This window comes from Thunnus maccoyii, chromosome 11, assembly GCF_910596095.1.
Source record: "Thunnus maccoyii chromosome 11, fThuMac1.1, whole genome shotgun sequence".
Classification (NCBI taxonomy): domain Eukaryota; kingdom Metazoa; phylum Chordata; class Actinopteri; order Scombriformes; family Scombridae; genus Thunnus; species Thunnus maccoyii.
Window position 1 is genome coordinate 23628475 of NC_056543.1, and position 24717 is coordinate 23653191.

Here is a 24717-nt window from a genome sequence, read left to right on the forward strand (position 1 = left end):
TGACTGGAGGACACTACTATTATTTCCCAACAAAGCTGGTTACACCTCAGAACACACCCAGGATAACTTGAGATGCCTTCAAATACCCATCATTCCAAGAGAATTAGACCATATTGTAATTGATGAATATGAGTTTTGTCAAGTTTTGACATGGCTGTAGTGTGGAGTTTTTCTGGATTTGCATAATGTGATCAAGCTATTGTCTGGAAATGTTTGCATAACATATTGCAATCTTGGTCTATTCCTCCACCCTTGAGAAAATGCAATCATAACCAGACTTGGAAAATACTAAAATAGGAACTCAGACATGCAAAGCCAAAAATACACAGATGCACACACATATTCACAAATAGTACAAATCCAAGGAGGGTTGAATCGAGGGCAAGTGGACTTGGTTGAAGCTACTTGAAGACATTTCGCCTCTGTTGGATGAGAGGCATAACATCTTCAAGTATCATTAACCAAGTCCAGTTGCCCTCGATTCAACCCTCCATGTATAACCTGGATGACTGAGAATCTTCACAGACGCACACCACAAGCAAACTTTACAGTGCAGTGTATAATCAGTCAGGCGCTGCGGTTGGCATATGAAATCCTGACCCCTGCTGTTCTTTGTAAGTGGGGGCAGCAGCTGGGAATCACACAGGCAAACAAACAATACAGGTGGAAAAGGAACAGCACAACGATTTCGACTCCGTTTTTCAGTGGTGCTTGTAACACTGATGTTCGTTTTCCTCACACGTTCTAATCTAAAGAAGAGCGAACGGGTTAATTAAGATATTATCTCCGAGCTCTAGCGTAGAAATCAGGACCCGTCCTGGCACTGGCACTAAGCTGGCTTTAACAACGTACTTTTCTTCTCTCTATTGTCATGATTAGAGGTATTAACTCCCCTTAGATCCAGCCTACTGTGCCCTCTCTCTGCTGTTGAACCCGCCATGTGGGATAATAACTCTAATCTGCAACAACATACTGCTGCTCTGTTTCAACAGGGAGATTTAAGGCAGGAGCAAGGATTTCAAAAACAGCTTGCCTTCCTGCAAACCCACCCTGGTTCCCCTCAAGAATGTGCAGCTGAATGTGTTGAACGTGAACTCATGATGACTTTCCCCCCATCGGCCCGTGAAAAGACAGAAACGGGGGTTCTTAGAGTTCATCGTTGTGCCCTGATACATGTGTGGAATTAATTCTGTTATTATTATTGCAGGGTGCCAATAATGGTGTCTTGGTAGAACACAAATAATCAGATGAATGGAGGAGCCTCTGTGTCCGTGACCACAGCTATTGTTTATTCATGCAGGGCACTGAGGCAAATCAGTATTCAAGGTTTGTGCGGACGGAGGCCCCCCCCCCCCACTAATTGTTCCTAAAATTCTTTGTTCGTTCTACAGAGGACAGGGGCATGCTGGCCATCAGAGAACAACTGGGACATTATCCAAATATTTCAGGGATCTGCCTCAAGAAAAAATATATCACTGTAGTATCAACACCATCAGCATATCAGAAATACATCAACATCTAACTGCATGTGGTGAATGTCTTCTTCTGTGAGGTCTTGCTTCACGTGAGTACATCTGAACCCAGGCGTCCTAGTTTCTAATTGCTCTCCATCAAAACAGTCAAAAAAAACAGAAAGCTGCGACAGTGAGGTGACTAATGATCAGTTCAGCTATGGCTCCTTGTATGAAAAACAACACAGCAGCACAGGTCACGGAAGGCAATTCATGAGTGTTGGCAGCAAGGACGCCACAAATTAATGGATGGAAGAGTGGGTAAGAAAAACGAAGGTTATAGAAAGATCAGAATATTATATCAGAAAATTTCAATTCTAATCAAATTTATTTAAGGGTTGGTTCACCCAAATGACAAAAAATATATTTAACTCTTAACACTGGTAGATTATGCAGAGGAACAGGAACAGTGTTTCTTTTCTTTCTTTCTTCTTTAATTTTGTGAGCACAACAAACAAAATTCCAGTCACCTAAATTGTGTTGGGGTGGCAGAAGAAATAATTTGAGTGAAAATATCCTTTAAAACATGTCAATCTATGAGTAAATGACATTAAGTATAATCACTCCAAGAGGAGCTGAAACAATTAGTAGATTTATTGATTATCCGATCAACAGAAAATTAATCTTAAACCATTTTGATAATTGATTTTGTGGTTTCAGTTTCTAAAATGAAAGCACTTGCTGATTTTCTCTATTACATATTTATTGTAAATTGAATCTTTAGATTTTGGACTGTTAGTCAGGCATAAACACTATGAAGGTGTCATTATTTTCTTGACATTTTTTGGACATGAATAATCAGCAAATTGATTGATAACGAAAATAATCTTCAGTAACATTAAAGGTGCGGTTTGTAGGATTTAGTGGCATCTAGCAGCATCTACCCTCCCCCTCCACTTCCAAGTGTGTAGGAGAACCCACAGTGGCCGCGAAACTTGTGAAAAACGAGAAGGGCCCTCTCTAGAGCCAGTGTTTGGTTTGTCCATTCTGGGCTACTGTAGAAAAATGGCAATGCAACATGGCGACCTCTGTGGAAGAGGACCTGCTCCATTCTTAGGTAATGGAAACACAACCATTCTTATTTTCAGGTAATTAAACACTAATTAAAACATACTTATTAATATTATATTCCATTTCCACTAGATGCCACTAAATTCTACACACTGCACCTTTAAATCCAAGCATGTACATCACCAAAAACAGTCATGCTAGATCATCTCCCAAACAATGTAAACTAAAACCATAAGTAAGTTTGAATTTGGTTCAGTGTTACATGACAACAACAACAGCATAAGTAACAAAGAAATCCACAGGATTATATTCCCTTTGATCGGCTGCTTTGTTCCTAAGTATACCAGGAGGACAATATGGACCTTTTTCACCAGACAGGCACAAACACAGGGGAATAAAATCAAAACTAGAACTGAAATCTTATACAGATTGTGCCCTGTGTTGTCACACGACCTTCAGCCAGATCAATGTCTGTAGTGAAACTCTACCTAAAACCTGCTTAAAGAGGTATTCTAAGTATTCTGGTAACACCTTGTTGAGTGGAGGCTCTTTGAGAAAGCAAATTCTTGCCCATTGCACTCTAAACAAAAGAAGTGACAAAAAAAAAGGTGTGTTTTTAACACTCGACCTACAGTATGTCTGTGATGTATTAAAATGACAACCTACAGTCAAAACATCATCAGTGTAACCATAAATAGCACTAAAACACAGATATATCAAAATCTAACCAATAAACCTTTATTAGATCATCTGACTAACTTAGTTATTAGTCATAACAGAGACTACTGTGTGCATAATCTTGACGTGTAAGTTGGATAAAACACTTGCTCTTGATTGTCATAACAGTCACACTTGAAGCCCTCCTATTACTTAACAAGGACTTCTATTATTCTGCTAGGCCTTGTGGTTGTAAGACGCAGCACCCTGTGCTGACAGCCGGCCAGCTCTGGGGGGGCTCATGTTCACAGCCATGGCAGCTAATGCAGGAATGTGTCCATGTGACAGGCTCCAGACCATTTAGTCTAGTTTTTAACAACACCACCAACTTCATGCACACATGCCTCTGTTTAAAGTGCTGTGAAGCCAAGCAGCCTGTTAATCATTCAGTGGCAGAATTCAACAGCCACAAAACTTTCTCTTTGAAGGGAAACAGTTTACCCCCTGCCAGGACATGCCACTACATTTTCCAACACCAAACCTTTCATACCTATGCTGTTAATTATAACCTTTACCTATCCAAATTATTCAGCTTGACGCTCACCCTCCCTAGTCTTCCTGCCCCTGCCTGAGATCATTCCCCACCACAGTCAACGAGCTAAGCCACTACAATGGGCCAGTGTGCAAGTGTGAGAGACACTGATGTCACATCGAAAGCATTCAGATTCACCCCTCATGAAATTAGAACAATATTTGTTTAGTTACAGCCGTGCACCAGCTCCATGCAACCCCGCTGGGAAGGGAATTTGCGAGACGAGGGAACATAATGTCACCCGCTTGTAAAGAGAAAAGAAAGAATGAGAATCTGGCTGCAGGTTGCGTGGAAACTTCTTAGATCATTTGACATTTTAGAAATGAAACGGCACAGTTATTAAAAGCACTAGTTGATTTGGTTTGTTGGGTCGGTAGCTGTTTTTGCATTTTGATTAATATGCTAGGAAAGGGTGAACATTACAACCATAAAAATAGCTTCTTTTTTTTCCTCAGAAAGAAATCACTCACTGACACCTCTTGTTAGCAATGCGGCTTTCATATTTTCCACAAATTGTCACAAACATCATGTGTGTCATGTGTAACTGTACCAGACAAGTTTTTGATTCATTGCTGATACTTAAAATAACATTTCCAATATTCTATGAATGGGTTAGTGGTGTTACTTTTTATTGCAAGCATCATATACAGTACTAGACAAAATCCCAGGAATTTCATGCATCTGTGCTTGTAGATTAAGTGTATGGCACAATAGTTACGCTGATTCAAAGAAATTATTATTAATTGCTCTGCCAATTTTTCTCACTACCTGTCTAGTCTAGGCAAGATGTGACAAATTAAGCAGCAAGCAAACAATGATGATGATTCAGAGCAGAGCCATGTACCTGTATTCTGATGAGAAGATGGAGAAGATAGAAGGGCGTGGATAATGCTCAGAGATGTTTAAAGCCAACTGATATCTAGTGGCTAAAAGAAAACATTGATTCTATCTCACCAATTACCTGAGACATGATGTCAAGGCTGACAAATGCCTCCATGCATAACTTGGGGGCAATGAGGCAGCTGATCAGCTTTCAGCCATAAACTTAAGCAGCATACAGTATTTCTCAATCAGCAATGTGTTGAACAGTAAAACTCTTAAAGATTTACACATGTATGGGCTGATATTTTGATCAGTTTTATGTAAATTCAGCTTAATCCCATAAGTATAAAGTCTTTAAAGTGAAAAAACTACCAAACAATAATCCCCAAAACAACAACAAAGAAAATCCCACTACATTTCTGAATTGCCACATGATGATCACCAGCAGCTGCCAAGTTTATTTTACCTTTATGTCACTTTGCTTTTTATTTCCAGTGTTGAAGTCCTGTCAGGAAGTGAAAACACTGTGTAACAAATTTCACTTGTGTTTTGTTCGGGGGTAGAAAGTGTTATTTCCTAAATGCTTATGCCTAAAAAAGTATAGAAAATGACTATTATTCCCTTCAAACTTTGCTTTTGTGACCAGGACAGTGATAGTTTGCAACTGACCTATATCCAATAGAAAAATGGGCAAATTTGCACATTTTCTTTCACATAAAGTCAGAAAAAACAACAAATGAAACACCGGATACGATGATGGGAGACTGTATTAGGGGGCTGATTCGTTGAAGTGATTTACAGTATAATCTTAAATCTCAAAAAACTACTCACTTCTAAATCTTTTGTGGTCACTTTTGTATGTTTTTAATATAAATACATGTTAATTTGGATTCATATGTTATTTCTTTCTGACTGAATGAAAATGTGCACATTCACCTTTTTCCCCTTGGAAATAGGTACATTTCAAAAATATCACTGTCCCAGTCACAAAAGCAAAGTTTGAAGGGAATAATAGCCATTTTCTATACTTTTTAGGCATAAGCAATTAGGAATTAAGGCAGGTCAAGTTTATTTGTATAGCACATTCCAACAACAAGGCAATTCAAAGTGCTTCATATAAAAAATAAAAGGCATCAAGACAGAATGTAAAAGCAACACAAGACAATATAAAAAAGACATTGAAATACAATTAAAAAGTGTTAAATTGGAAATAAAAACAAAGCTCAAATAGAACAAGACAGACACAACAGGAGAATAGAAGTTACGATGCGGTGATATACACATCACAAACCACCCAGGAGCAAAAATGGTGTTACATAATGAAATGATAGTTGAATAGATAGTAAGTAATGTTGGCACTCACCTCAATCCACCTCTGCGCCTCTGAGTAGGCTTCGTCGCAGCTGACAGAGGACTGCTGACGCCACTCCATCACAAATCATCCACAGCGTGATGTGAGCTGCACCGGCGGGCCGCAATTAACGTCCGGTGACATCAACGTGGGCCGATTCAAACAAGCAAGACACAGTGAACGCACTTAAAACTGGTCAAGCGGACTGTTATAGCACTCTTCAATAGTGAAATATGCCTCCTATTGTTTATTTCCACCAGCTCATCACAGAATGAATGCAAGGTGTGACGCATTCCCCTCGCATCATGTTGCTGCTGCTTACCTGTTCTTTCATCCGACACACCTGCGCTTTTTTATCTGTTTGGTATTTTCTCACTTCGCTTGGCTGCTCCAACTACTGTCTTTAAAGTCAGTCTGTGCTCTCACCTCGTCTGCTGCAGGGACTGATGCTCTTCACCAAGTTTAAGGAGGTTGTGGTGGAAGTAGAGGGGGGTTTCCCAAAGTGGGGTCCGGGGACCGTCCACGGGTCTAAGAGCGGCTTTCAAGTGAACACAATCTCTGTAGAGGATTGTTCAGGTTTTCACTGCTGCCCGTACAGTAATACTGTAATTGTAAACGCATTCATATCCAACAACAAATGCTCAACTAATCTCAGGCTACAACTCCTCGGTGCCTGCAGACTCATGTTCACCACAGGTCTTGATGGTAAATGTCAGAAAAGTTCGACTCCCTGTAACAATGTTTCAACTTAAAGTTCAACGCTCTTCTTCCCTGCAGCGCCACCCAGCGGTACTTACGGTGCGTTGCAGGGCCTGAAAAACAAAACTGTCCTGTAGTGTAAACAGTGGTGAAAAGTACATTCATCCAAGTAGGCTAAGTACAATTTTTAGATACATATACTTCACTTGAATATTTCCATTTTAAGATACTTCCATTCCACTACTTATCAGAGGGAAATACTGTTGCTCCTCTACATTTATTTGACAAATGCAGTTACTTTGTAGATTTTGTTTACTTTGTAGACAAAACCTGTGATCATCTTATAGAATATGATTCACTGTTATAGATCTAAATGGCCAAAAAGATATTAAGTGGTCACCATTTGCACCACTTTGACCTGCAGCAATATTAAAATGTTGCTTACATGTTAATGCATGTCATGTATCTACTATATTTAGTAATACAACAGAACCAAAGAGGACATTCTGAATAAGAAGTACTGTTACTTTTGATACTTCAAGTATATTTTGCTGATAATACTTAATGTACATTTACTTAAGTTAAATTTAAGGTGAATTTTTATTTGTAATGGAGTATATTTTATATTCTGGCATTTCTATTTTTGAGTGAACAATCTGAGTACTTTTTTCCACCACTGTCAAAGAGTAGCCTCTCCAGCAGTCTGTCTCTAGTGCAGGATACAAATGGTTGGCTTTGACTTAACTTAGATAAGAAATACCTCTTATGAGCAGTTACTAAACATAATTTTTGTGTCATCCTCCATGAGGGAGAGAGCTTGAAAATGAAAAACAGATGCATAGTCTGTGGGTCCACCAGGCTAAACAGTCCTTTGGGTTAGATCAAATGGTAAAACTTTTTTTTTTTTTTTTTTTTAATTATGCTTGTTCTGTAGTGTAGCCGAAAGTGTAATTAATTTCCTTTTTAGTCAATACAGTTTGGATACATTAACATATTAATCTACAGCAGCTGGACCTCCTTGAAAAAGGTTTACCACAGTGGAAGTGGTGTAGAAACATAAGGAGGATGAGTCAGTTCTCGTCTCATCGTTTCTCTCTGTTGGGTTTCCTCATCCGAAGAAGTATGGGAGGAAAAAGTTAGAGAGAATACTGGTCTACAGCCTTATTTAGAGCCATTTCACCATGAAAAATAGTATGAGATCATTTCTGTTTTCTTCCACAGTGATGATTCTGAGAGGACCGACACATATAAAAGACGAACCAGTAGTTGTCAGAGTATGAGAATTCTTGTTACTGTAGCAGCTATGCAAATGTTCATAAAGATTAGACTGTTCAGTTTGAAGTTGTTGTGCTAGGTGAAGGCAGATTTCATACCTGTTCCAAGTGCAGATTCACAGACATCACAGATTAAGTTTGATGTTCTTTCAACTTGAAGCAGTTATGTTTACAGATTAAACTTTTTAATCACAATGCAAACTATAGCAGCACAGTAGCCAGGTCAAGTCTGTGATGTTTTGTGTGCTTTTGAGGCTGCCAGCTTTAAGAACTATACATGCAGCCTAAAAAAAACAAGAAGATATGACTGATTACATATACAAGACAGACAAGTCAAGACAAACTTCAGATGCAGTTTGCTTAACATTTAGATGTAGGGCAATACTTTGGTAAATGATTTGACAAATCTTGAGACCTCCTCCAGTGACTCTTAAATTAAATTAACGTTTTAACACTTTGAGAAAGGAGAAAAAGAACACTCCTCATATTGCCTTTTTAAATACTTTTATGTATAAATTGGCATAGTGGCATCATGATGAAAAGGAACTTCACTAAAATTAGGATCATTAGGTTTTGCAACTATGACAGCAGGTTCATATTTCCTGTGGAAAGGCCTGTTTGACACTTGGACCTCTTCTGATTTCTAAATAGTATTTCTTTTGCCATAGCTATGAGTCTACACCAGTGTGCCAAAATAATGCATATTTTAAAATAACCAAGTTTGTGTCACATAGAAGATCTACAAGAGAAATGTTTAATAAATTTGCCTTTTATTTAACAGATTTTCTAATTCTTATTACAAAAATGTAGGCACCTTCCACAAGGATATACAGTCTGACTTGCAGTTTTCATTTAGCCTCACTTACAGGAGACATGCTTTATTGATAAGCTTTTCATAACACCATTACTGCATACATCAGCGATAGGCCTGTCTGTTTTCAAAGCTGTGACTGAAATTAAAGCCTTGCAAAACAAGTTTCTTCAGCTGGTTTTGACCATGTGTTTTTACATATGATCAAAACACATCACTACGTAGGTATCATTAGAACCCACAGTGAGAAGGAAGTCAAGTTCCCTCAGTGACATGAAAAAACGTTTCTTTCTAAACTGAAAGCCAAACACACCGTGTAAACAAATGTTAGTGCAGTGTCAAGGTAGTACAACTGATATCTGTATACAGCTACTGAGATGTTTCAGCAGTGGGAATATTCTGATCTCAACACTAGCTTATTTTAAATTGCACAGCAGCACTCCAATTCCCCTAGAGTTTCATCCAACTCATAACAAGTAATTTATAGCAGAAATGGAACATTAGTTCAGAATAATATCCCTGACATTTTTATTATTTCTCCCCAAATCATTTGCTAAACTGTTTTGAAAAAAAAAAAATTCCAATAAAGTCAGCACTTGAGAATGTTTGGCAGTAATGTGTTCTTTGTTTTCTCTGGTCTGAGCCTCCTCAGTACGAATCTTTGGAGAGAGCGATGATCGTGAAACGGACCTCCTGCGGGTCGCGAGCCATGAAGATCTTACAAACCTCTACCGCATCCTGCAGTGCAATCCAACACAGGAGGAACATTATAAATTGCAGTTGAGCTTTAAAAGATATTTCTATGATAACATGTCTGTTTTATCCTGTGATGTCTCACCTCGAGGAAGGTGTCTTCTGAGGTTTTTCCGTGGACAATAGGGAAAGGCTTCCGGCCATCTGGAAAGATAAAAGACAATTCATCAGCAAGTTTTAATATTTACCATGCAAGGGTGTTTGAATTCTGCTAAATATAGATATGAAGGAATTACTGTCAACAATGTGACAAATTCATATTTTATATATATATATATATATATATAAATATATACACATATATATACACACACACACAACTCAAAGCATATTTCAGTAGAGGTTAACTCACCCAGTTCATATAACTGTCCTCCAACATTCACAAAAGCTATAAAATGAAGATTCACTTTCTCGTCTAAGCTTGGGGCCTACAACAGACAAAAAATGTTGAGTTCAACACATGGCATTAAATTGTGTATCTCATGTTGTAATCTCTGTCAGACGCAACTTCAGACAACACAGATGATCAAAAACTCAATACAAACCTCAGTCTGTCCCTCCTGTGCACTGGATTCATGTGTAACACGTATACTCTGAAACAGAAAGTTACATAATGCTTAAAGCTACTAGTAATAAAAACATTTGTAGGACGGTGCTAAAAGTTTACCAGTAAACACAGATGATTTTTTTCCCCCACATGTTGTGATTACTCAACAAGTAAGGTGACATATAAGATACTGACAAAGCTTACGTAACCTTAATTCTTTTTCGTGATAAGTCCTCCACTCATGTGACTATCTCTGACCAATTTCATCGTCCCATCCTTGAGTAAATTTTTGCTCTTCAGTGTTTTCCTACCTCGTCTTTTTCCAGGAAGGTGGCCCTCTCCTCTGGGGTCATTTTAGAGCTTTTTTCAATAAACTTCTTCAGAGGAGAATCAGACTCTGAGAAACAAAGCACAAAATATATTACAATGTATATAAAATTGCTAGTAAAAATATGATCAGATGTAAAGCTGGATAATATGTCAAGTACATATTGTGATATGAGACAATGTATTGTAGTTATGGTTAAGTTATACAATCTTCTCAACTGTTCTGAGTAAAATGAAGAGTGAATATTTGTAGCTGTAATTCTGTCATATCAACACTACTCATGGTTATTTCTCAAAATGTAATAAATATTGTGGTATACTGTCAATTCACAGTATTTTTAACTCTCACATGACTAGGGATATCCCCTGAAACCCAGTTCTGAATTAGAACTGGTTATAAATGTTAAGCACCCGGGGTATTTTTAAGGTCACTTCTTTTATATGTTTTTGGTGGAACTTGTGGTTGCACTGCAGGCAGCCTCTCCTCTCTGTCCTCTGCTCTGCTTTCAGAGCTGACAGCAGCAGAGAGGTGGATACAGTGAACAAAGTTTTACTCGAGTTGACAACAATGACTCTCGTTACTGTAAGTGCAATAAAAGCTTTGCGAGTAAAAAGTCAATAAGAACTTTATCAAACCACCTGTTCAACAAGCATAAACATGTCTTTCTCTGCTGTCTTTCATCCACCACCAGCATGTTTTTACACAACCACAGCGCGCTGGTTAAGCTAATAGTGAATTGTTATAAACAAGCTAAAACCAAAGCTGTCTGTAGCTGAACTGTTTATCTTAGTTTGTAACGTATATTAAAACAAGTCAAATTCTTGGAAACTTAGTTACTCTCCCTCTACCTGCAGTACGTGCAGGTAGGTCTTCTTTGTAAACTTCAATCAGTATTTTCATGTCAGGAATATTATTTATTTTACTGACATTTTAGATGAGTTGCCAGTGAGATATTATTTAAATTTATTTAGCGACTTTGCTGTTGTAAACATTACAGTTGCTGCTCCACAAACAATATTAAGTTATATTTAAAATATAAATCAATCCTAATCCTGTTCTGAATTTATTCTTTTTTTAAAATAATATTTTTTAAAAAGCAAATCTTTATTAATGAAAAAGAACCAATAAGAGTATTGATAGAGAACCAAACCAATAAGGAGTATCGATAAAATCCTAATGATATCCATCCCTACACATGATCGACTGCCGCAAACAGAATAACTACTCACCAAATTCCAGGTGTTTCTGGTTGTTGGCCACTGCATGAATTAATCCTATTGTTCCACAGGCGTTTCCAATAGTTTGCTTAATGAAATAGACATCAGGAGACACCTCCTGACGCTGATCCTTCAGTTTCTCTTCCTCCTCTTGCTTAAATGCTTCATACTAAACAGATGTAGGACAAAAAAGATTGACACTGTTATTTATGTCATGGTCACGAGCATGTACAACATGTAAAGACTTTTGATGTTGAAACATGCATAATGTGGAGCCATCCACCATGTTTCATGGATATATGAATACATTTTGCTCCAAAGAAGTTACAAGAAGTAAAGTAAATAAGTACCTTCTCTGTCACAGGGAAGAGGAGAAGCACTGCACACACAGGTCTTGGTACCATGCTGAGAAGCTCTGGATCCAGTCCATACACATCTCCAAATTGCCAGGTAGGCTTCATACCCAGACAATTGACAAACTACACAATAGCAGAGAGTACATTTTCATGCATACAAACACATACAGCTATTGTAACAGCGTGTAACTGCTAGTTCCCAATTACCATCAGAAACAAATGAGTCCTTCCTCACCTTAAAAAGGCTAACACGTTTGCCTGTGACATTAAATATTACAACTGAACAGTAAATGCAATGCTGTTACTCTCCAATACACATTCTGCCACTGAAAAACTTGACTCTTCACTATATATTACTGTAAAACAAATATATATAATACTCATAAAACAAAATGATCTATAACACTTTATTTCACAGGTCCATAATGCCTTGATAATTTAAAAAGGAGTTTCCTTGAAAGATCAAATAAAGCAGAAGCAAAATGTATTAATTATTCATTTATTATTGTTATTTCATTTATATATGTGGTACTCCCATGGACTTGTACAATAAAGCATTACTAAATGATCCAGTGTCTCTCCTCCAGGATGACATTAACCAGATACACCGGCCTTGTTTATAGACCGAGACAGTTGGAACATCCAATCTATTAACAATGTTTAGAGCAATGAGTCTGGTAATCTGTGGTTACATTAGGTCACATTAACTTTACTCAGGCGTCTAAGCTTCTACAGTTTGGAGATCTTCATCGCAGATATAGGCTACAGTGTCAGGCTGATGACGGAGGAAATGTCATTACTAGCAGCATGAAACATGTAAAATAAACATGAAATTTTCCTCATTTATTAAGCTTATAAGGCCAAAATAAAGCGACACAAGCTTAACATGCACTTAGACACACTAATACCTCTACCTTCTGTTGTTTGTTAAACCCTTTACCGCCTTGTTTCTTTTAATTATGTCGATCAGCCGGTTGTTTATTATTTGCTAACTTGTCTTCTTTAATGACACAATGGATGTAGCATCGCTGCTGCTGGTTAGGCCTCTGCACGCCGCTTTATCGTTGCTTAATGTGTTAAATTCAATCCAAAGGAAATACTCACCTTTGTCATGACCTGAAATGAAAAGACACAGACAAATATATTAGTCAAACAGCTAAAATGTGATGAAAGCAGCCACACCGGCCCCAGCTTTTGTTCTCACTGCTAACCCCTGTTAGCTAGCCCTCACATGTTGTGGAATGAATGACTTCGATAAAAAATGAAATGGTTTGAGGAAACACCAACAATACATACTTCTGGATTCGACTCCAGAGGCAACCAGCGTGGACAGTCCATGTTGAAGTAACGTCAGCTGGATATTTTCCTTTCAACCGGGAGCTGAGAGTGATTTTCACGAAATCTGTTTGAGGTTTGACAGCTGCGAGTCACTTCCGCGTATGGATGGTGAGCTTAACGTTTAGGTAAATATGAGGGGTGTTTGCTTCTTTATAAACAATAAGTACACCCCACCCAGTAATTTACGTTATTGGCAGACACGTTATATATATACTGCTTACTTAAAATAGTATGTTGATACTCTAGATACGTGCGACATGGTTCTTTGTCTGCAAAATGACGTATTTTTTTAAATACAATACACACACCACCAGCCTAACAGTGGACTATTCCAGGGTCATGGGCGTGTTTCAGAGGGACATCACAGCTATCTTGGTGTCTACAGTGAATTTTGTTGATTGTTAAAATGCCAAGATAAAATTATTATCATTAGGATTATGATACTCTGTGATGTCCTCTGTCATACTGGAGTATTGCTTTATTGAGGCTTTTTAATACTGAGCAGGTAGGACCACAGCAAATAGACAGAAATAGCAACAAGCAGTCTACAATTTCATGTCACTGTGCCAGGTTCAGAGGTCATTAAGAATAAAATGCCACAGTGAATTTTGTTAATATTCAGGATTAGAATACTATGTGTGGTGTCCTCTGTCATAATGAAGTATTGCTTTCTTGAGTCTTTTTAATACTGAACAGATAGGACCAAAGCAAATAGGCAGGAATAGCAATAAGACTGAAAATCAGTTTACCATGAGTAACGGAAATAAGAAATAAAATGCTAGTTAAAATGATTAAAATTCAGGATTGTAAATCAATTAAAGAACATTGAATTCTTAAGTAAATTGTCAAAGCTGTTAATTAAATATATTCTTCCCCCTAGTTGTTACGTTTTTTAGTTCATGAATTAGCTTTAAAACGACTGAACATAATTCACAGGCGTTATGCCACTTTTAAGGTAAAAGAAGGGAAAAGAAGCCAGATTCAGCGTTGTTCAATACTTTTTAATAAAACCAGCGCAGAATAAGTCTGACATTTTTTATATAATTATTTTTTGCGTTTACGTTTTTACGTTTTAACAGCTTTTTGTATGCACATTTATATATTGAAGAAATGTATTGTTTGATATGGAAGTTTGGCTTTTTGCAACCTGAAGTTGTCCAAATCACGCAGAACCACACGAGATGTCAAAACGAGAGGTTGTCGGCAAGATGGCAGATCGTATAGAATCAACAGTAAGAATATTTTTCCCGAGAAAACCGTTTAAATTGAAGTGTATAAGTCATTTTTCGTACAGTAGTAACACATATCGGTATTCAGGGGTTGCAGTTCTCGGGCACCATGTCTGATTTCAGGCAGATATCAGGCATGGCAGTTTTAAATTCATATAATACTTAATTCAATATATTGTACACATTTCCTCCTGGACAACTTTTCAGGATTACAAATCTTTCCGTGCCTTAATCCCTGGGTGTTGTTACCGAATTTGATAATCTATTAAAATTTAACCTAAATTACCTTGTTTAGCGTTGTTATTGAAGTAAGCAATATTTTTACGTTTTGGTGGGATAATAAGATGCAATTGTACCAACACAACTTTGTTGTATTTGCAGTAACAGTTACCCCTGGTCTGTTGTCATGGAGGCTCCATTTGATTTCACAATTGTAAGTATAACCTAAATGCTCATAGAAATTAAATTATAATTAAAATAAGTGCAATTTGATGTCTGCCCTTCTTTCTCTTTTCTCTTTGGGTATTTTGGGGAGTTTTTCTTGCTGCTGTGAGGGTTGTCCAAGGGGTTGTCGTCCTGTTTTGTTTGATGTAAACTTGTGGGCCTGTTCAGCCCTTTCAGACTGAAAATAGTGAGTTGGGCCTCCAAATAAACTTAACTTGAAACTTGAACTGTAAATGTATTGTACTCTGCTCTCTTCTTCAGCATGACATACCTTGTGGTGGTGCACAATATTGATGGAGAATCTTGAGATTGAAGGGTACCAGTCTCTTTTAAAAATCAAGATAGACATTAGCAGTAATCTGGGACAGCAAGGTAAATTTAAATTTTTTAAATTTACTACTACAGCCATGGTTCGAGGTGTGCCCACTTTACCAAACAGGGAATGCAGGTGTCCAGGGGAAGTCTGGACCCAATTTTCCGCATCCCTAGGAAGAGGAAATATGATGAGGTCACCACGGTAAGAATTATGGCCAACATCTGATCTAAAGTAATTGTCATTGTTGTGCTTACATATACTAAGCTATTATGTAATATGTGTTTCACTCCCTTGATGTAAAGGACCCTGCCCTCTCAAACCCATGCGAGGCGGAGGAGCCATGCGGAGTCGAGTCCTCTCCAGACAGAATGGTCATTGACATTTTGCAGGCATGTATAGGGATAGGCATAATTCCCTTCAGTTTTTAGATGTGAAACACCTCTATGAGCCGTAGGTGAAACTCACTCACTCAAAGGGTCACGGTTAGCTATATGTGTGCTCCATGTAGACATGCCGGTTCGCTACTTCTTACATACTGTATCTTAATCCGAGAAGCGACAATAACTACATATATGCTATCTGCGGGACACAAATGTGAAGGCTACAGAACAAGCAAATAAGGGAGTGGCCCTTCACCTCTGACACTGTGTCCTTGTTTCAAGATATGATGGAGACGTATTATTGAGCCTATTGATTTTGTAGTGACTCATGTCTTATGTTCACAGCTGCCTGAGGAAATTTTGCGCATGATCTTCATCCTTGTGGTGCTACAAGATGGTGATCCTGCAATCCGTACCCTGGCTCTCACGTGCACACGTTTCTGGAGGACAGTGAGAGAGGAGTCCTTTCTGAAGGAAGCACACTTCTGCTGGCTTGACAGTAAGTTGAGCATCTTTCCCTCTGCCCTTCTCCCATCTTTTTAAATGCAAAGCACCTCTGAGCTATAGGTGAAAGTCACTCATTCACAGGATCATGGTAAGCTATAGGTGTACTCAACTTGGACATGCTGGCTTGCTGCTTGTGTTTGTGATGTGTTTACATTAATTTCACATTTCTCTTGATGAATACTAAGGAAACACTGCAACTGCTACTGCTGAAAGAAACCTGAACCCATGTTTCACACATGAACCCTTCTGTTCTTTTGTCATAGGTGTGGTGAACTGGAACGCATTTTCAGAGGAGCATAGAAGGACCTACAGAACTCCGTATCTAATCTCCTGTTGCATTCAGTGCAATTTTCTTTACAAAGACTGTGAAGGCTACAGGGGATGTGGACAGAGAGGAAAACTGCAGGGATTCTACTCTGAAAGTAATCTTGCAGGATACTGCAGCATTGACTGTTTTTATGTAGCTGGAGGCACTTTCTGAATATCCACTTCAAGCTCTACCTCACTGAAACCAGCTCCTGAGGAAGAATTTCTGGGGAATAATCTGTTTTATTTTCATAAATTGTATCTGTGACACTTTGTTTTACTGGGCTTGTAGTTTCCTATAATTCCCAAGAAAAAAACAGTCATGTAACTGTAACAATTTCATTCTTTCATGTAATGTAAAAAGAACTGGGTGCTGCAGTGCGGCTGCCCACTGCTCCTAGTGTGTGTGTGTGTGTGTACAGGATGGGTCAAATGCAGAGAATCAATTTCGTTTCAATGTATGTGAGTACTGAGAAATAAAAATAAAGAAATCTTTATCTTAACTCTACCATCAATGGGTTTATTATTATTGTGCAAGTTCCCAAATATGTCCTGAATATATGAGTTACAGGGAAATGTGTATAAAATGATGCACAAGAAATCTGATTTTATATTTGATGTAATGCTACAGCCATAAAACAGTGGCATCTTGGCTTTGACTATTTCACTATACTATAAACATTCACATGTTCATCGAACATCACAAATTGAAATCTAAATTGAATTGTAGGAGCATCAGTGGGTAGATTTTTCCTTGAAGAGGTCTAAGTTGAGTAACCTGGAAATTGTTTGTACCTGATATAGATGACAGCATTATCAGTGTGATGTAGCTTCAGTGAAGTGTTGCAACCAGCAAGACACATAATGTGACTTTTTTTTATACAACAGAATATGCGGCATTTTTATACAGTATGGAAAAGTTTTGACAATAAAGCCAGTAACTTCAATGTGTGATTGTGCTTTATAGATGAGAAAGGTACTGTGCTGTCCACAGAGGACATATTTGTCCAGATATTGATGACAGTTGGACATTGAAGCCAAATAATACTAACAACAGTTATTTAGTGCTCTGCGGTGGAGGAACTCCAGGCTCACTGCTCTGCACAGTTTTTCCTTTCTCCTTTTGCACCAGCTGAGAAGAATTTTAGGTGTGCAGACACCTCAACTCACCAATACTCTGTGGTGAAATGACCCACATAGCAGCACACATCATGCACTCATCACATCTCTTTTAAGGAGCTGTTTAACAATTCAATGAATAATTACTACCACTGCACATAAATAGAGTAAAAAAGTATTATAAAATATATCAATTTAATGTGATAAATTATAATTTGCAAAAATCTTTTTTCCTAATCACAAGTTGTTTTGATCTGTCAATAATTAGTTATACTCTTCATTCTTTATGCAAATTCTGCATTTTAAATGCTCATTGAACATCATATCTTATTCTTCAAACTTAATTTTTCCTTCAAAGTTATTCTTTTCTTCGTAGTAGCTAATTAAAATAGATTTGAACAGATAAAAGAAAACAAGAAGCACACAATGAGAAACAGATGAAAGCCAGAATGACCTTGGAGATCATACACATATAAGAAAGAAAAGGGAGTAACTTTTAGTGGTCTTACAAGCTGCAGATGGATTCATTTGCCTGGGTCCAGTCAAAGTGTATTGACCACATATCGATATCAAAGGAAATGAAATGGCACATAAGGTTGCAAAGGAGGCCACAAAAAATAATGACATTGATTTGGCAGTTAGTCTCAGCAGGACAGAAATCAAGAGCATTGTTAAGCAGAGATTGAAGGAAAAGTGGCAAAAGCAATGGGAGGAAGAGAGGAAAGGATGATGGTTTTACAGAGTTCAAAGGGAAGTGGGGGAAATGAGGTGTGCAGGAAGGAACAGAAGAGAAGAGACAATAATATCAAGACTTAGATTTGGACACACTGGACTAAACAGTACAGTATTCAAAATAGGTAAACATAATACAGGCAGATGTGAATGCTGTGGGTAAGAAGAAACAGGGGAGCATGTTATGCTTATGTTATCTGATTCAAAACCTCATAAAAATAAAAATACATGTTGATCCAATAGATGTTCTACAAAAGAACTCAAGAAATGAGTGTTATAAAATCATATTTCAGTATCTTAGACTAATTATAACTAATACTAAATAATAACTAATTAGATTGAGAAGATATGAGTTTTTTTTATGAATATTGCAAATGCTAGACATGCTGATCCACACTCCAGACCAGTTGATGGCAGTAATGCGCCAATTTGTTGTTTGCCAACTGCCATTAAACACCAAAGAAGAAGAAGAACTGTAATGACATAGAGCCGCCGGTCGGGGGCGCTGTTGTTCTGCTTTAGCTCAGCAGACTTTCACCATCAAACCTGCATCCCGATCGAGGAGGAAGATGCCAGCTGAAGCAGAGGAATCTCATGGTGGGGTTTTAACTTGCACTACAGTGCCTTTTTTAAAATGGACTATACTTAGACTACGAAGACCTTGTCTAAGGATAAGTGTGGCTTTTTACAGCACTGCACAATGCTCACTTTCCGGGATATCAATGCGGTAACTTTCTCGTTAGCGTTAGCTTGACACAGCAGCTAGCTAGGTCACAATTAGCAGTGGTGGCTAACTTTATGTTGCGGCGGTGTTTAGTTGTTAGAGCCTATACACGCAAGTAATGTATGGCAGCTTGGGTTAGCGAGGTAAAACAAGGTAACAAGTGACTGGGAGTGTTTCGGCATTTGTGTCATCTGATTTATTCTTATTCCAGACACATGAATGGCTGCCCACTTCTTGGATTGAAATATCAATTATCAGGCTAATCGGGACCACATACAGAGCAGTCTGCATATCACAGAAGATTTCTGCAAAGATTTTTTTTCGAGTCAGTGAAGATTAATAGCGTGAGACTGGTGTTTATTATTATATGTATATTGATAATAGTTTGTAATAGTTTTAAGTTTTGAAAATCGATTGTAAATAGATTATAAATTATATTAACTCAAGTTCAGGCTGCTTGCTCAATGGTATACAGTCTGTAGTGGGAACCATGATTCCCATAGTCAGACTCATATGACATCGTGACAAAGTGAGCATTTTAAGACCTGTAACGTGATCATGTGGTCCAGGGAAGGATTTTTACAGTCTATGTGGGGAACTCTGTGATTCATGGATAGCATCACTTCTGTATTTAAGGTGTCAACAGAGTTGTGGACAACATCTGTAGGCTCTCACCAGATCTGTTTGCTGAATCAGTGAGTATGTTTTTTCTTCGAGATGTGTCTTATTACCACGCATTCCAAAAACAAGTCACATTTTTCTTTTTACGAATAGTCAATTTTGCATCTAGGATTACAGGCTAGCCCTCGATGAAAAGTAAGTAATATAAAAGTGTCTAGTAAAGATGCACCACACAAGTCAAACTTAATGTTGTTGAATCTGATATTTGTCATGTGCACATGACATGCATGAAACAACTAAAGTAACGTGTAAGAACACAATCACAGTACTTTGAAGATTTATTGCATAATCAAGATGTTGTTGGGACGATCAAGAAATGATAGTCTCGGAATGTAAAATGCAAAATCATTATGTTCATTGTTGGGCTTTTAGCAGCTATACTCTGCACAGGGTGCACAGGATGTGGTGCTGTTGCCCCTGAGGCAATACTGTAGTTCTGATAACTAATCTCATAATCTCCACAGTGTCAGCACATTCTGAATTATCTTCAAGGGCAGACTGGAGGAGTAGATTCAGCTAAAATTTCTGATGTGAGTCAATATTTCCTTAGAATTGTTTTAACTTATAGTAACCCATCAAGTTCCTCTTTCGTGACTTGTTTTTATTTTGTCCTGGGTAGAGATTTCAGAGAGCTGGAGTCATACTTGACCATGAAGCACAACAGAACATTATCAGATTTCTCTTGTTAACATTCAGGTATCTTTCATTCTATTTTTTTGGTCTCTGAATGTGTTATTTTTTTATACTATTTGATATCTCTTTATTCAGCCTGTCAAAAGGCTAACTCATACATAAAGAAGCACATTGTTGCACTGTAAAGTGTGATGATAGCAGAGGTTTGTTTCGCCAGGTCAGCTGGGAAGAGCACCCTCTCTGGGGATGATCTTGTGTCGAAGTTGGAAGAAGGCAGTAACAAGTGGCCCAAAGCTTCCCTTCAGGTGGTGCACAGGTTATGGAGTGAACACGGTGCATTAGTCCACGCTCAGCAAGAGACGCAGGACATGCTCAGCATTGGCCAGGTAAGTCCAAATAATGCAAATAATTTGTGCATCTCCGAGTACGCTGATGAGACTAAAATTGTCGTTTTGCTGTCTAGTTAGTGGACATACAGTGGAAGCTTGGCCTGGCAGTGAGCTCCGACACCTGTCGGTCTCTCAACTCCCCTTTTGTGTCTCTACTGCTGAAGATTGCGGAGCCCTCTGGACAGATCAGTCAGAGGTCTTTTGAGATGACCATTCCACAGTTTCAGGTCTGCACATGTTATGTTAATGTAGTTTTATTCAGTGCATTAATCATAATTTATTACTCACTGAATTTTGAGGCTATAATTTGTTCTTTGCAGAACTTTCACAAGCAGGTCAAGGAGATGGCAGCTGTTATGGAGACTGTATGATGGTCGCAAGCACTCCTAGGCATGTCTCGCTATTGCACAGAGCCACAAAGGAAGAGCAGCTTGATCCAGCTGTTTTTCTGCTGGCTGTATCAAAACATGGATACAAATGACTCCAGTCGTCAGTTGCTGGTTCTGCACTTCTGTTTTGATCATGAGCTCCTATGTGGTTTACTTTGAGGACCTCCAGCCTTTAACTTTGTACTTTTAAATAGTACAGAAAGAAAATACTTTTTAACAGTGAACACAGCCATTGTTTATGTCGCTGTTACATAATTTAATCAATGTTAAGAGATTGTGATTAGCTCACTATACAACATCCTTCCTGTCTCGTATCTGTTTGTGGTTATATTTCATATCTATATTGCAGTACAATTTGTTTGCAATGAAAAACATATTACGTTAAAATATCCACATTAACTGCTGTAGACTTCATGCTTCCTTTTAATGTCTCCATCATGAAGATTCAATGCTGTTTGTGTTATGCATACTATATGTTTGTAAGTATGTCTGTGCCTTTCTTTTACTTTTTCTCCATATTTACTTTGATGTTATGCAACAGTGATGCATAAAATAAATATTAAGTGTAAACCTTCATTGCATGGTTATTTAATCCCAACTTCATAGCCCAGAACAAGTTGAAGTAAACACAATTATACACCAAATCAATTTAATCCTGTAAGTTAGTGTCACTGTTTTCCATCTAATTACTCTGTAAATGTAGAATCCACACAGAACTGAATCTGACCTACTTTTGTGTAATTTTCTAGTCTAACAGCCTCTGAGCACTCTAGAGGGGAGTCCAGAGGGTCCACAGTAAAATGAGATATGCTTTAATTATGCACGATGCTTATTATAACCCAAGATCTCACTGATTGTTTTCACACAGTGATAATTCAATGTGATATGAAAACCCAAAGAACAAAAACAAAATATGTTTTTTTCAAAAGGGGGTCTCTGACCTGAAGTGTGTCTATTTAGTGGTCTATCCTGCAGAATGGAAACATGTCAGGACCCCTTCCAGCAGTGCAGTGAGCGTATCCTGCCTCAGTGAGGAGGTTGTATATGGCACAGTTACTATTTTTGGGATAGGTGGAGTTCTTGGAATTATGGCATTTGGTATGTGGGAACTCCTCTAGTGCACAAAGCGTATCATGTGATTTGAATCATCCAAAGCTATTATTCAGCACAACCTGCTTATACACTAAGAAGTGCTTTTTTTTTTTTTTTTTTTTAAACTAATCGTAATGATTCATTGTGTTGCCAATTTGGAAAAGCCAGGTCATCAAGGCTCCTTTTCAGAACCTCCTGGGACACCTGGTGAAGGCACTTCGCAGGTAGGTAGTATGATTTATGTCCGGGGGGGGGGGACTCCTGCCGTAGGGTCTCAAAACACTTTCCACATTGCCATGGAAGAAGCTTTCCAGTTATTATGCTCAGTGGGGAAAGGTGGAGCCTCCTGTCCTGTCACGTTTCTCACAGCGGCTCTGCCCAGCCCACTCCTCCAGCAGCACATGGGATGGTTGGGCTCACAGCCGCTCCGCCTCCAAGACGCTGTGGAAGAAAGGATCAGAGTCGGAGGGAGGCTGCATTAAAAAGCGATAAACAAGCATCAATGTATGTACTCTTTAAATCTTCGAGAATGAAAAATGCGACGGCGGCAGCTATAAGGACGGGATTTTAGGGCTGGGGCTGTATTAATGCGCCGCCCTGTTATACCCTCAAGAAAGCGCGTCAAAAGAAATCTGGGCGACTTGTGTTTACACAGGAGCCATCCAAAGCCACGTTTTAGCAAGCAAGGTTGGTTGGGACAGTACAGTACAGGACTGTTTAGCTTCTGACTCACTGCCCATGTAAATGAATAGATGTTTTTGAGAGGTTTGGATGGCATGGACTGTCGGAGCTGATCGAGGCGAGTGCATGTTGTGCATGTATATTAATCGCCTTCGTTACACTGTATGAACTTTCACTGGACATGGAAACTGTTGCAAACTAGCCACAACTGCGCCTGGCCTCGGTTGCAGGGAGTGGTGCATCGGCATCATTTTTTTCATCTTTTTTTTTTTTGAAAAGTGGTCTTTTATTAGTCTCACATTGCTGCCTGTCAAAGAGCTTGTCGAAAAAGTGTTGTCAACATGGAGTGTCAGTCCGAGAGGGAGAGCAGCCCTCCGAAGTCAGACAGGAGGTTCCCCCTGACTTACGTCGGCTGGTCCTCGCTGGACAGGCGGACCACGCTGCCCATGCTACCGTGGCTGGTGGCTGAGATCCGGAGGAGAGGCGAGAAAGGCGATTGCGGCCCCGCCGTGCAGCCGAGAGAAGTTCAGCTGGTGCTCAACACCCCTTTCGTCAGATGTGTCCCCTCCAGCAGCAACAACTGCTCAGTCTTCATATTCGAGCACAAAGCACAGCTCATCTCTCGCTTCATTCACAACAGCAATGACCTCACCTATTTTGCCTATCTCCTGAGGGGCCAGCCGGACAACCCCGAGTCCGAGATGTCCTGTCACGTCTTTAAGGCACGTGACCCCAACCAGGTAAGACTGTCAAGCATCCAACACATGTGATATGACTCAGGTGCAACAGAGATGCACATCACACAGCTATGTAAAGAACAATAGACTGGGAACATGCAACCAGTAGGCATCAGTGTAATCCACTCAAAAATATTATTGCAGGAATATTGCTACAGTAAAGGCACTTAATAAAACCTGAAGTGAGCTTGCAATGACCTCATATGCTCAAAAGTCCAGTTAAAACAATACCAGTCTTTCAGTATAATGTTTTCATGTTAAAGGGGGTTCAAGTTAAAAGTCTCCAGGGTCCTTAACTATAAATCTATGATGTCATTCTTTACAGTGAGGCCCACACATCTACATTTTTTAATGGACTGACTTTAGCTTTAGGTGTTTTCTGTTCTCTTAGCTCGTCAATGACTGTTTTTGATTGTATTTAAATGTCCTTTTTATGGTGTGTTTCTTTTGCACTTTGTCTCAGTGTTTTTAATATTTTATGTAAAGAACGTTGTTGCTGAAATGTGCCTTTATAAATAGGCTAAACTTGCCTTGCCTAAACACAAAACAAAGAAACGTCCTGCAAACCGTCAGCTGGAATCTCCTTGAGGTGACAACTATGTCATTTAATCTTACAAACAGTAGATTAGTGAATGGTCCAAAACATGTTTGCTTTGGTATTATGTATTTAGGCCACCAGTCGTAGGGGATGATAAACAGAGCACCCTGGATTTTTGGCAAAGTTAATCCATCTCTGTGCTTCCCTCTTTAGGGGATCAGACATCTCTGGTGCCTATGATGTGACAGGCACCAGAGCTCCATTGGCACAATATCGAGTCAGCACATTTACATGCTGATCAGCATGCCACTGTTGAGTAATAACATGAAATGTTGAACACAGACTAAAAAAAAAATCAGGAAGGTGGTAGTCAGTGTTCGAAAATCAATGCGTAGTCATACATTTTGGTCTCAGCTGACATGCAGTGTTGGTCTTTACTGTATGTCTCAGGCTCTGTGCTCAAGAGCTCACCCCAGTGGTACTGATATGTGTGTGTGCGTTTGCTTGTGTGTGAGAGTTTGCGGTAGTAAGAGAAAGTGCTTAATCCATATTT

The 24717-nt window shown here is 38.8% G+C and overlaps 4 protein-coding genes and 1 long non-coding RNA gene across 17 annotated transcripts in view; 2 read left to right on the forward strand and 3 right to left on the reverse strand.

Annotated features, from left to right (window-relative positions):
* The window catches only part of LOC121906787 (LIM domain only protein 7-like), a 49431-nt gene extending 42743 nt beyond the window's left edge, over positions 1 to 6688 (reverse strand). For 4 of the 8 annotated variants that reach the window (XM_042425892.1, XM_042425893.1, XM_042425891.1 and 1 more), the window contains exons 1-2: positions 6267 to 6687; positions 5957 to 6052 (exon numbers count right to left, since the gene is read on the reverse strand). In XM_042425892.1, coding sequence (XP_042281826.1) covers positions 5957 to 6025 — 69 coding nt within the window. In that variant the 5' untranslated portion in view covers positions 6026 to 6052; positions 6267 to 6687. Of the gene's footprint in view, positions 1 to 5956; positions 6053 to 6266 lie in introns of all 8 variants that reach the window. The other 4 variants (XM_042425890.1, XM_042425894.1, XM_042425889.1 and 1 more) reach the window with 3 other exon arrangements.
* A 1980-nt stretch (positions 6689 to 8668) lies between these two features.
* uchl3 (ubiquitin carboxyl-terminal esterase L3 (ubiquitin thiolesterase)) lies at positions 8669 to 13385 on the reverse strand. Its single transcript, XM_042427162.1, has 9 exons — positions 13226 to 13385; positions 13034 to 13045; positions 11924 to 12052; positions 11586 to 11742; positions 10340 to 10425; positions 10027 to 10074; positions 9834 to 9909; positions 9567 to 9625; positions 8669 to 9466 (listed from the first exon to the last, which is right to left on the reverse strand). The coding sequence occupies exons 1-9, from the start codon at positions 13265 to 13267 to the stop codon at positions 9377 to 9379; spliced, it is 699 nt and encodes a 232-aa protein (XP_042283096.1). The 5' UTR covers positions 13268 to 13385; the 3' UTR covers positions 8669 to 9376.
* Positions 13386 to 18794: 5409 nt separating this feature from the next.
* commd6 (COMM domain containing 6) lies at positions 18795 to 21692 on the forward strand. 2 transcript variants are annotated; one of them, XM_042425930.1, is made up of 7 exons: positions 18795 to 18897; positions 19661 to 19719; positions 20170 to 20235; positions 20325 to 20401; positions 20556 to 20724; positions 20802 to 20954; positions 21048 to 21692. In XM_042425930.1, exons 1-7 carry the CDS (start codon positions 18870 to 18872, stop codon positions 21096 to 21098), a joined length of 603 nt encoding a protein of 200 aa, XP_042281864.1. In that variant the 5' UTR covers positions 18795 to 18869; the 3' UTR covers positions 21099 to 21692. The 2 variants fall into 2 exon arrangements, with proteins under 2 accessions (XP_042281864.1, XP_042281863.1); XM_042425929.1 differs by lacking the exon at positions 18795 to 18897 and adding an exon at positions 18906 to 19177.
* Positions 21471 to 23385, reverse strand: LOC121906804. The gene is made up of 2 exons (XR_006098737.1): positions 23297 to 23385; positions 21471 to 22649 (listed from the first exon to the last, which is right to left on the reverse strand). It is a non-coding gene; the product is annotated as an uncharacterized LOC121906804 (long non-coding RNA).
* The window catches only part of tbc1d4 (TBC1 domain family, member 4), a 30809-nt gene continuing 28713 nt past the window's right edge, over positions 22622 to 24717 (forward strand). Inside the window, exon 1 of one of the 5 annotated variants that reach the window (XM_042425926.1) lies at positions 22622 to 23629. In XM_042425926.1, coding sequence (XP_042281860.1) covers positions 23231 to 23629 — 399 coding nt within the window. In that variant the 5' untranslated portion in view covers positions 22622 to 23230. The remainder of the gene's footprint in view (positions 23630 to 24717) is intronic. The other 4 variants (XM_042425924.1, XM_042425925.1, XM_042425927.1 and 1 more) reach the window with 4 other exon arrangements.

Bases quoted from the DNA above. Each gene is read 5' to 3' on its own strand.
- uchl3 (XM_042427162.1), bottom strand. From the start codon at position 13,267: ATGGACTGTCCACGCTGGTTGCCTCTGGAGTCGAATCCAGAA. The intron at 11,743-11,923 runs GTACTTATTTAC...ACATCTGTTTAG, and splicing joins TCTTCCCTGTGACAGAGAAG to TATGAAGCATTTAAGCAAGA. The intron at 9,626-9,833 runs GTGAGTTAACCT...TTATCTTTCCAG, and splicing joins AGGACAGTTATATGAACTGG to ATGGCCGGAAGCCTTTCCCT.
- commd6 (XM_042425929.1), top strand. From the start codon at position 19,147: ATGGCAGCTTGGGTTAGCGAGGTAAAACAAG. The intron at 20,236-20,324 runs GTGAGTCAATAT...TGTCCTGGGTAG, and splicing joins ATTCAGCTAAAATTTCTGAT to AGATTTCAGAGAGCTGGAGT. The intron at 20,955-21,047 runs GTCTGCACATGT...TGTTCTTTGCAG, and splicing joins TGACCATTCCACAGTTTCAG to AACTTTCACAAGCAGGTCAA.